Genomic DNA, 10941 nt, shown 5'->3' on the forward strand with positions numbered 1-10941 from the left:
TCCATGCTCTGTCACTTGGGGAAGTGTATGCTATGCTCAAAATCGTGCCTAATATTATTTAACCTGGAAGAGGGGATGATTATGGTTAATAGCACTCCCAGCAGTGCCTCAGTCATGTCTAGCAGCCTTCCTCTAATGTTCACCTCAAATGAACGTTATGAACAAATGTAACAGCAGAGGAAGGCATCTGTCCCTTTCTGGCGGAGGGAAAGCCTTGCCATGCTGAATAGGCAGCGATGGAAAGACAGCATTTTATGAGTCTTCTTTCTTCCAATGAAAGAGGGAAATGACCTATAATTTCTGTGTATCCCATGCTGTGTTATGCCAAGACTAATCATGTATGTTTGATGAGACCCTTTCCTATCTCAGCTACGGAAAATCAGGCCTCTGCACAGCGCACATGGTTTCAGGGGAGGAAACCTCCAAAAGGCAGTGGGGAGCAAGGTGCTGGGAGCTAGGAGAGGTCTCTGACAGTGCAAAGGGCAGGGGCAGTCTTCACTGCACCCAACCTGCTTTAGGAAGTTACCTCCTCGGGCCCTTGCTCCCACCTGCCCTGTCAGACAAGTTTGATGCCTTTTGCCGCAAGGACTGCGAATCCAGCAGCGCTCTGGGCAAGGGGGGAAAAGTTCCAGATGGCTGGTCCCTCTCAAAGCAATCATTAAGAAAGTAAAAAGGTAAAATACCCATTTGTGCAAAGAAGTTGTTGCTTAACGGTGGTGTTTTCAGCTCCAGTGCTGTCACTCAATGTTTTATTGCCCTTACTTATAAAGCTATAGATTTTGAGGAGAAATCCTTAAAGAAGACTATGCAGCTGATGACTGGACATGAATTACTTGATTACAGAAGCAAAATAACGTAACTGAAGGTCCTTATGAAAAAGGAGGGGAGGGTCTGTGTTGTATCCGGATAGTTCTTTATTTTTGTGAAAATAAATGCAGCTAGCTACCATACTGGGCAATGTCAATCTTGTTTCCAGCCCTGGCATGGAATAAATACTTCAGAGGAGCTAGAAGAGGGGTGAGTGAAGAAAAAGGAAAAGGAAGGAAAAGGAAAGGCTATTTTTTGCATGCATATGAAATCGGTTGTTTCCAATAGTTTTGCCCAAGCAGGATGCACTTTTGGAGACTGTCTGCAAAAACTGCATCAAACAAACAGGTCAGTGCTCCCATCATGAGTCTTTCCTGCTGCATTTGCAGCAGTAGAATGTACTCAGCTGTCGAAGTCCAGCCTAGGAGGTGCCACAGGCAGTAACAGTGCCCCCGATCCTGCAGGGACCCACCAAATGGTCTGATCTTCTGGCTAATAGCTAAAGGAACTGTTTTAGATTCTGCTTTTTCAGAGCGGAGCTAGCTGCCTGCTTCATTTTATGCACAAATGTTTAGCTAATTGCCAAGTAGGACTGGGGCTTTGAGCCTGCATCTTCTCTCACTGCTGGGTGTTTGGTATTAAAAAAGGATAGTGCAAAGAAAGTTTCTTCATCTGTTTGAGGCTGAGCACATGCCTCCTTCAGGATAGCTATCTTCAACAAGTGGATTAGAGTGCCTTTCAGACAAGCCCTCTAAACTTTTAAAAGCCTGAACATGCTTGAAAACTTCCTGACTGCGGCAAGCCTGTGAAGTGTTTCTCTCTCTCTCTCTAATTTACGGAGAGAAGTAATGTTACGTGTTCTGTACAAATTTTGTGTTGTATCAGCCATTTCCTCAAGTGAAAACTTGAGAAACTTCCTTGCTATACACACACGCATTCCTTGGGTGTGGAGGAGTTAATCTGACACAAAGAATTCTGGAGCACTTTGCTTCATTAAAATCTAAATTTAGATCTTTTCATAAAGTTGATGTACTGTTTATCCTTCCTGCTACAAATCCTATGACTTCGGAAAAAAAGCTGCAATTTCCAAGAATGTAAGTTTCCATTAAACACAAGAAGCTGAGAAATTGCCAAAATTATAAACCTCGACCTGTGGGAAAAAGAATGAACTTCTGTGATTTCACTGTTTATTTTTCAACATTGTGCGTAATTTCTCCTATACCCATCTCATATGCCAATACCCATTTGTCATGCCCGTTATACCAGCTGAACATTTTAAGGGATCTGACTCTGTGCCCATCCAAGTTAGCAAGAGTTTTTTACTGTTAAAAGGGCTTTTTTTTTTCTTTTTTTCCTTTTTCAGAAACAGTAATTAAGTTTGTTACAAGCTGCAAAGGCCATGCGATTCTGGATCTGCTCCTCCGAACACTTATGCACATGCTTCGTTTTCTGCCTGTGAGTTTTCTCAGGGAGATCCAAGGTAAGATAAAGTTTAGAAGGCGAAACTTTTGGCTTACCGAGGCAGGCAAGCAAGTGTGCTGCAGTCCTGCTGCAGGCAGTGGTTTTGCACAACGGCACAGAGCCAGGGCTCCGCAGGGCCGGTGCAAGCAGTGGGTTTGAGCATCTTGCCCTGCACATGCATCCTGGCCTGCGGGATCCAAAACAAAAATGAAAACAAAACAAAAACCAAAACAAAACAAAGCAAAAAACAGGCTTGGAAGTTTGCTGGACTAAACTGCCAGCAGTGCCTGCAGCACACTGGACCCCTGATCACCTGATCGGCTGCAGGTACCCACATCCTTTCACGCAGGGCAGTGCATGTGTGTGTGCATGTTTGTGTGCGTGTGCGTGCAAGGGTGTGTGTGAATGCACGTCAGTGTGTGTGCGTATGGATGCATGTTTGAGTGTGAGTGTTTGGGGCGTGCATGTGTGTGAGCGTGAGTGAATGTGTATGTGAGTGCATGTGTGTGCATGCACGCGTGGGTGTCAGTGTGTGTGTGCGTGTGCATGTATATGTGAGGGCATGTGTGAAAGAGTGTAAGTGCATGAGTGTGTGCATGTGACTGCATGTGTGTGTGTGTGTGCATATGTGTGTGTGCACGCAGGGGTGCTCACACCAGAGGTGCTTCCCCGGGACTGGGATCGGAACCGGGACCAGGACCGGGACAACGGCCGGAGTCGTAGCTGCGGCCGCCTGCGCCCCCGCGGCAGCGCTAGCCCGGGCCGGGCGCGGGGCGGCGGCGGCGGCGGCAGCGCGGCCCCCTTCCGCCCCGCCCCGCTCCGCCGCGACGCTGCGGTGAGTGGCCGCGGGGCCGCTCCCGGCGGGGGCTGCGGGAGGACGCGGCGGCCGAAAGCCGCAGGGAGCGCCGCAGCAGCCCTCCGTCCCTCTCTTGGGGACTAAGCCTGGGAAAAAGGGAGGGTTTCTCCGCCTCGTCCCGGACAGCGGGGAGGACTGGGGAAGGGAAAGCTGGGCGCCTGCTCCGCCGAGTCCTGTTTCCTGCCTCTCGGGCTGGCTGCTCAGCTCCGGCGTGTGATGCTTTCGGGGCACCGGGCAGTGGCTTTTCGGCGGGGCTCTTGGACGCACTGCGGGGCCACAGCCAGAAGAACTTTCTCCCCCAGGTCTCTCCGCAGCCTAGCCTTGGTCTAAAACACAGAAGCCTGATGCTGCCAGCCCTGAAGCATGCGAATAACTGAGCGCTTGGTGCTGCAGCACCCACCTGGGCACCGCTATTTTGTGGAGAAACCTCCCATGGGACCGACTTGTCATATGGCACGTTACTTCATTCCAAGTTTGTGAGATTTATTCTGCAGCCTCCCTCGCTCCGAGAAGTGTCAAAATAGCAAGTTTTGTTTCTGTTGGGAGCCAATACCAATTGCTCATATAAAAATCATGATCTGAAATAGTGAGGGCACTGCAAAATAATCACACAGCAACATTTAATGTAATAGTTGTTGGTACAGGGGTACCAAGGGCTTCTTGCCATGATGCAGAGATGGCAAATCTAACCACATTCTCTCTTTTCACAGGGTACAGACGCGCTAGAAGAACTTGCAAAGACCTGCTAGAAGGACCATCCCCCACTTGGCATCCTGCTAGGTGGACTATGGTGGCAGGAAGATGCTGGCTCGGAAGAGTATTATTCCTGAAGAGTATGTGTTGGCACGGATCGCTGCGGAGAACCTGCGCAAGCCGCGGATCCGGGACCGGCCACGCAAAGCCCGCTTCATCGCCAAGAACGGGGCATGCAACCTGGCGCACAAGAACATCCGCGAGCAGGGACGGTTCTTGCAAGACATTTTCACCACCTTGGTGGACCTGAAGTGGCGGCACACGCTGGTCATCTTTACTATGTCCTTCTTGTGCAGCTGGTTGCTCTTTGCCATGATGTGGTGGCTGGTGGCTTTTGCCCACGGGGACATGGATGCAAGCATTGAGTGCACTACGAACAGCACCAAGTGGACACCGTGTGTGACATGTGTCAGGTAAAGTGTCAGGTGGGATGAAGAGAGGGGGGAACAGAACTGCCTGGGGTCCTGCCTATGCCTAAAATGCAGCTTTTGGTTTACACAACTCGGTGGATAAGACAGCTGAAAAATACAATGTTTTCCTCTAGATTAGGTAAATTCAGCAAGCCTTCGAGGCTTGGAAAATCCTGTGCTGTAGATTTCTTTGGTTCCTTGCAGGATCTGAAAGAGAGGGAGACCTGCTGCTTGTTGTGTCTCCCTGCACTCGGTGGGTAGCACACCTTGCTGTTGAGATAAGAGCCTGCTGCGAGAGTGGGTGTGTGTTATACATACCGTAGCGTTGTCTACGGCAGCAGGATGGCCCCGAGTGCGGCGCCAACCTCTCTCCATGTCAGCCAAAGGTGGTCTGCCTCAAAGACTAGTGCCCCAGAGCCAAGGCACCTGCCACCAGCCTTGGAAAGGGCTAGGGAGCAAAGTGCCCTTTCGGGAAACTAGTCGTCTTTAAAAATGGCTTTTGCTAAAGAGGCAAATATGGGGTGCTCCAAATTACTGGCCCTTGACGAGCACATAAGCCAGCAGTTTGATGGAGGAAGCAGTTTTCTGTGATGTGACTGCTGTATCAGACAGCAGGTCTGGGGTGAAATCTTTAGGGGCTATGAGGTTTAATGCCACCTGTTAAAGAAAAGTATTTTCCTCTCAACGCCCAAAGCCATGGTAATTTTCAAGGCACTGATAAAATGGCATGTGCATACACGGAATAGTGAGTACTCATTAATTGGTCTTGGGGATAAGCAGTAAGATCGCTCTGTCACATAGCAGTAAAATCTTTTTTTATATATATAGCATGAGGCTTTTAAGCAGAAAAATCCCGATCCTGCACTGCCCCAACTGTCTCTCAGCAGTTGCCTTTGCACCCTGCAGGGCTTCAAGGGCCTCTGTGAGGGGCTGCAGGGTGGGGAGTGGGGCTGAGGTTCCTTTCTCCTTTCTGCTACATGTCTTTATGAGGCACCTCGCCAAGTTTGAAGTGATATTGTAGGTGGCTGGTGAGGGAGCTGAGATTTCATTCTCCCTTTGTTTGGCACCTTTTTTTGCTAAATAGGGATTTTCCAAGCTCCAGTAATCGTCAATAATTAGGGACATCTGGAGTCAGGGGAAGAAGAAGGTGTTGTTGATTTTTGTCTTTTCCAGTAGCTGGCTGCAAGCAGTCGCCTCTGAAACGAGGCATTACAGCCCAGCCTGAGCCGCTGGGGAGGTCCTCCGGGGTTCCCACAGCGCAGCGTTTCTGGTGTGTCACCTCTGGAGGGAAGGTGTGGGACTTGCCCAACCCAGCCGATCAGGTCGCTGTCCCCTGCCACATCTCCAGGATCGGTGGGAGGGGTATGAAGAGGCAGAGCAAATGAGGAATTAGTGTAACGTTTTATTTTCACCCATGACATGGAACAGGAACACGTGCTGCTGCCTGGTGCTAGTACCTGTGGTGGGTCGGCCAACAGCAACTCAAGCGTCTATTTACAAACCATGAAAAACCTTTTGCCTTCACAGAGAAATACTTTATCTTGCTAAATCCGGCTACCAGTTGAGGCAAAATCATGAAATAAAAATGAGATTGCTAACATTTTTAAGAACAGTGAGTCACTGGATGTGAAATAATATTTAGTATTGTAACAATGTCCACAAAATAATGGCAGATATTTTTAAATTTACTTCCCCGTGATTTAGGCCCGCGGATATTTTAGGAGAGCTTTCTCAGGTGGGTCCCATTATAGAGTTATAGGACATCTAGTTTTGGAAATTTTAACTGGTACGTGGAACTTGCACAAGGCTTGAATTTGCCAAAGCACTGTGGAGTTCCTAAGTCTCACAGCAATTTTGCGACACAACAAAATTATTATCCAAAGAGGAGACTAGTTGCAGAGCTCTAAAGTGACAGACCTGGGGATAGAGTGGCATTTCTTGCTCCCACTTCGCATGTTCAAAATGTTAGAAAAACTTGTTTCTTCATTTGCAGAAATTCCACTGAAGAAAGGCAAATTCTCATTTCTTTTTCTCTCTCTCTCTCTCTTTTTTTTTTTTTTTTTTTTTTCCTAAGGAGTGTGGTTAAGGGAAATCTGAATATTTTACTCCATAGAGCTTTTTGAATAGTGAATTAGGTTTCAGCTAGAAGTCTTATTCTGCATGGAATGAATATTCATTAATGAAGAAATCATTCAATTAATTCTATTAATCAATTCCTTCATCCCTGATTTCTTCACCGTGAAGTGCAAAAATAAACCCCTCAGGACAAGGGAATCTGCCAAAAATTAAAAAAATGGAAAAGGAAAAAAAAGTAAAGTTCATTCAAAGACATCTCTGCAGAGACTGGATGGTTTTCTGAAAGATGAATTTTCTCTTTCTGCAGAGAATTGTGCTGTTATAACTTTGCTTCATGACTCTGGGTTCACTGAAAATATGATTAGGAAAAAAAAGAAAAGTTAATATAAAACAGATTCTTTCAAAACCAGTGAATGATTTAGAACCGTATTTATGGAAAGGACATACGTTTGTTGTAGGTAAAGCCATATTATGCATGAAGATGCCTCACACATATGTTGGTACTGCACCACATAGAAAGAGTGACTGTCATCTCAGTTCATATGAGAACCCATACGCTGCACGCCTTGTAGGTGAACTCTGTGATGTTGATTTTGGGTATATGAGACTTTGGTGAGTGTCATCATCTGTGTCCAATTAAGCAAGGAAATGAAAGACCTGGTGTATACAGGGGAGATGATATTATGCTCTACCATACGGAATGTGGTAGTTTGTATTGGGACTCTTAGTGGAAAATGTGCTTGGAGAGGTTGTGGGTGGCATCATCCGATGTCCAGCACTGTAATTCATGAGAGCCATTTGAGTTAACTCACAATTCTACATCCCATTTATGTGTTGAAATTTTCTGGATGATCTTCCCATGGCAGCAAACTAAACCAAAACTTTGGGTCACAGCATTGTCCTCCTACCAGGATGTGCAGAGGGGGAACATGGAGGCCACTGATCCTTTAGTCTCAAGGAGGGCAAGGATTTTGGAGGCTGCACAAATCTAGGAATTTCCACTTTTCCCTTTAAGGAGTTCACAGCACAGAAAGGCAGGTAGCATGAGTGAAATGCCAGTTTTCCTAGTTTCCGAGGCTGGTGGAAGAATCTCTGTGCTAGCCAATTGGTCACATATCTCCAAACCTTTAGTCCCCACTGAGATCTTCATGGGACGGAGAAGATGGAAGATCATGGACAGTGTTAGAGCACTGTCCAGTAACATGGTGGGGAGTATGTGTTATTGAGCAGTGGGTCTCCTGAGCTTCCCAGACCCACCTAGTGTTACAGCTAGTCTTCTAGGAGCTCAGGTTCTCAAGTCTTCCCTCTTACCATTAGATGCTTCACCGATCATGCAAACACTGAGTCGCTGAGTGTGCATTGCTTTCACTGACGTTAACAGGAGCATACCAGGACTGTACAAACAGGCTATAAAGTTTGTTTCTAGAAATTATACACTAGGAACTTCTCAATTTGTGTAAATGGACTTAGAGGTAACTTTGTGCAATCTTCTTCTCCAGGTCTTTCACTTCTGCTTTCCTCTTCTCCATTGAAGTTCAAGTGACCATTGGTTTTGGGGGCAGGATGATGACAGAAGAATGTCCCTTGGCCATCACAGTCTTGATTCTGCAGAATATTGTGGGTCTGATCATCAATGCCGTCATGCTGGGCTGCATATTCATGAAAACTGCGCAAGCTCACAGGCGGGCAGAGACCTTGATCTTCAGCCGGCAGGCAGTCATTGCAGTTCGAAACGGCAAGCTTTGCTTCATGTTTCGAGTGGGAGATCTGAGGAAGAGCATGATCATTAGTGCCTCTGTGAGAATCCAGGTTGTAAGGAAGACTACTACCCCTGAAGGAGAAGTCATACCCATTCACCAAGTAGATATCCCTGTGGATAACCCCATTGAAAGCAACAATATTTTCCTTGTGGCTCCCTTAATCATTTGTCATGTCATAGACAAGCGGAGTCCTCTTTATGATATCTCTGCTGCTGACCTGGCTCTCCAAGATCTGGAGCTCATAGTGGTACTTGAAGGAGTTGTAGAAACTACTGGCATCACGACACAGGCAAGAACCTCCTACATAGCAGAGGAGATCCTATGGGGTCACCGCTTTGTGCCCATTGTCACCGAAGAGGAAGGCGTGTATGCAGTTGACTACTCCAAATTTGGCAACACCGTCAAAGTCGCAGCACCACGTTGCAGTGCTCGAGAGCTCGATGAGAAGCCGTCAATTCTCATCCAGACCCTCCAGAAGAGCGAGCTGTCCCACCAAAACTCCCTGCGGAAACGCAACTCCATGAGAAGAAACAACTCCATACGGAGGAACAACTCCATGAGGAGAACCAATCCCTCCCTCATGGTGCCCAAAGTACAGTTTATAACACCTGAGGGGAGCCAGAGTGCCTCCGAAACGTGATATTGAGCTTTATGCAAGGTTTGAGGGCTTCAAAAGGAGGAAGCACCCATAGTGTTTTGTTTAAATTTTCTTTTACTTAAGAAAATGGGAACATGATGCAGAACAGAACTCTACAAGAGCTATTTATTCTACTACTTACTGAAAGCACCACCTAATGGCATTAAGATACACTTTAGCACTTAGTGTATGAATTAATAAAAAATGGCACATACACTAAAGTAAACACCATTCACTCATGTAATATAGCATGTATTTATAGATGTTTTAGTGGCAGGCTAATTTTAAAGATCATATTTTTCTTATCAGGGGACTCTTTCCTATCTTTTTTTTGCTGGCTGTCACAAAATGTGTTTTTTCTATGTAAATGGGTGACCCATCTCCAGGCAGAAGTGAGAGCATTTTCAAAACTGCTGAGTTTCAATAACTCCCCCAGACTCTGTAGGGATTCTTTGGATATCTATCTTTTGGGGCTGAATTCCTTCTTCCCTTGAAATGAGTAGCTGAATTCCTCAGTGATTTCACTGGAAGAGAGCCAGGATTTTACCTTCAGCTTTGCACATCTTTTGTTTCTGTTGGTTTATGGCAAAGTCATTGTGGGAGAATTTCCAGTCAATCGGCTGAACGGAACTGACCCTGTTTGGGAGCGCTGAGCTCCGCTACGGTGCTTGTGGACTGCACCCGGAGGGCAAGATGCACTGCTGGAGCACAAGGTGCGGGTGCGCTCGCAATGCCGCTACGACTCAAAAGACGAGATGCTCAAGCCTGCCTTGCTGCCAAATGGGTATCCATTTCACTAAATTAAAGAAGTTGAATATATACACCATTTTAATGTTTTCTTCATAGCAGTGGAAGACCAGATGCTGTTTTTCTTTCTCTTACAGGTTAACACACTGGAGGCAATGGCTATGTTCCCTTCACTTACATTACTTTTTGTAGGATTAAGGTTGTTTACTTTAGTAGAAGGTTACTCTTTCACCAGTGGGAACTCATCAATGGGTGTGAGAGATAATCATGCCAATAATTTTAAAGATAATATTTTCAAAATTGTCTGAATATTTTCAGGGGTACATGGATGCTGCTGCCAAATTACTATTTTTCAGTGCTGTCTCACTTGTGTTTTTGTGTAATAGGACATTGATAATTGACAAAAATAGCTTTTCTCTTCAGATTAAAATGGACATTTATCTAGAGTCGCCACAAAAATGTTACCAGAAGTCTTTCTACAATTTTAAATGCCTGACAGATAATTGTATCACACAATGCTAAATTGAGGCCCACTTTTTCCCAGGGACACACTTTTTTCCCCTCTGAATAGGAAGTGTAGTTATGGAGAAACTACTGCTCATGTTTCTTACAGGAGTTGCCTTACTATGTCTCTGGTTCAAGAGTATTCTTATTACCGTGCTGCTGGCTTCTCAGAGCCATCCAGCCATCTAAATACTTCTGTAATTTTAAATATCTGCTTATTCCTATCAGATAAAAGAATCAAAAGCAATGCTGGAGTCTGTGTCTCAGTAGAAGTCTGCTTATTGGCACTTCTATGGACCAACTACAGCCTTCATGCACTGGGGGGCTGTGACATTAAGAGGCATTGCTGCATCATACAGACTCTCCGTATGGAGCAGGTGCCCTCCAGAACACCACAGCTGACTAAATATTTCATCTGAAGAAGTAATAGAGATTTCAGCTGTGGCTAAAAGTGTTCATTCCCTTGTCAGTCTGTTAGCTTTCTTGGAGGATGGCTGGTGAATGTCTGCAGATGTTGTCTATTGTGTTTCCAAATAATTAACATTTGTAGCTTCCAAGAAGAATCAAATTGGAGTGTATGCCTCCATTTCCAAGCCTATGACTTTCTTTGAGGGGGTTTGTTTGCTCATGTGTATGAAGGAGTTGAGATATGGTTAAGTCAGATGCTGTACAAAAACAAATCTTCTAAAAAAAAAATAAAAGTGCCAACAATGATTTATTCTGTCTCTTTGATTTGTCCCCCATTTCTTTCCCTTTTTTCCTTCTGTTCTCCATTCATTCTACTCTACACTTATTTCTTTTTCTCTCCCAGCCTTTTCCAGGGTTCCTTTGGGTAATATTTTGGTGTTATTACAATATACTCTCAATATCCCATCTAAGTTCTCCTTTCCACGACCCTTTTCTCATTTTCTTCCAAAGCAGTTTTCCCTC

The 10941-nt window shown here is 45.6% G+C and overlaps 1 protein-coding gene across 2 annotated transcripts; it reads left to right on the plus strand.

The window, feature by feature from the left end:
* The first annotated feature begins 2207 nt into the window (after window positions 1–2207).
* On the plus strand, window positions 2208–10725 carry KCNJ8 (potassium inwardly rectifying channel subfamily J member 8). 2 transcript variants are annotated; one of them, XM_062591829.1, is made up of 3 exons: window positions 2208–2287; window positions 3835–4290; window positions 7863–10725. In XM_062591829.1, the coding sequence occupies exons 2-3, from the start codon at window positions 3926–3928 to the stop codon at window positions 8761–8763; spliced, it is 1266 nt and encodes a 421-aa protein (XP_062447813.1). In that variant the 5' UTR covers window positions 2208–2287; window positions 3835–3925; the 3' UTR covers window positions 8764–10725. The 2 variants fall into 2 exon arrangements, with proteins under 2 accessions (XP_062447813.1, XP_062447804.1); XM_062591820.1 differs by lacking the exon at window positions 2208–2287 and adding an exon at window positions 3621–3749.
* Window positions 10726–10941: the final 216 nt, after the last annotated feature.

This window comes from Rhea pennata, chromosome 1 (genome assembly GCF_028389875.1).
Source record: "Rhea pennata isolate bPtePen1 chromosome 1, bPtePen1.pri, whole genome shotgun sequence".
Lineage (NCBI taxonomy): Eukaryota > Metazoa > Chordata > Aves > Rheiformes > Rheidae > Rhea > Rhea pennata.

What these genes read in the sequence shown, in the direction of transcription:
- KCNJ8 (XM_062591829.1), top strand. Translation starts at nt 3,926, where the DNA reads ATGCTGGCTCGGAAGAGTATTATTCCTGAAGAGTATGTGTTGGCACGG. An exon ending in CCGTGTGTGACATGTGTCAG is followed by an intron (nt 4,291 to 7,862) that starts GTAAAGTGTCAG and finishes CTTCTTCTCCAG; the next exon opens with GTCTTTCACTTCTGCTTTCC.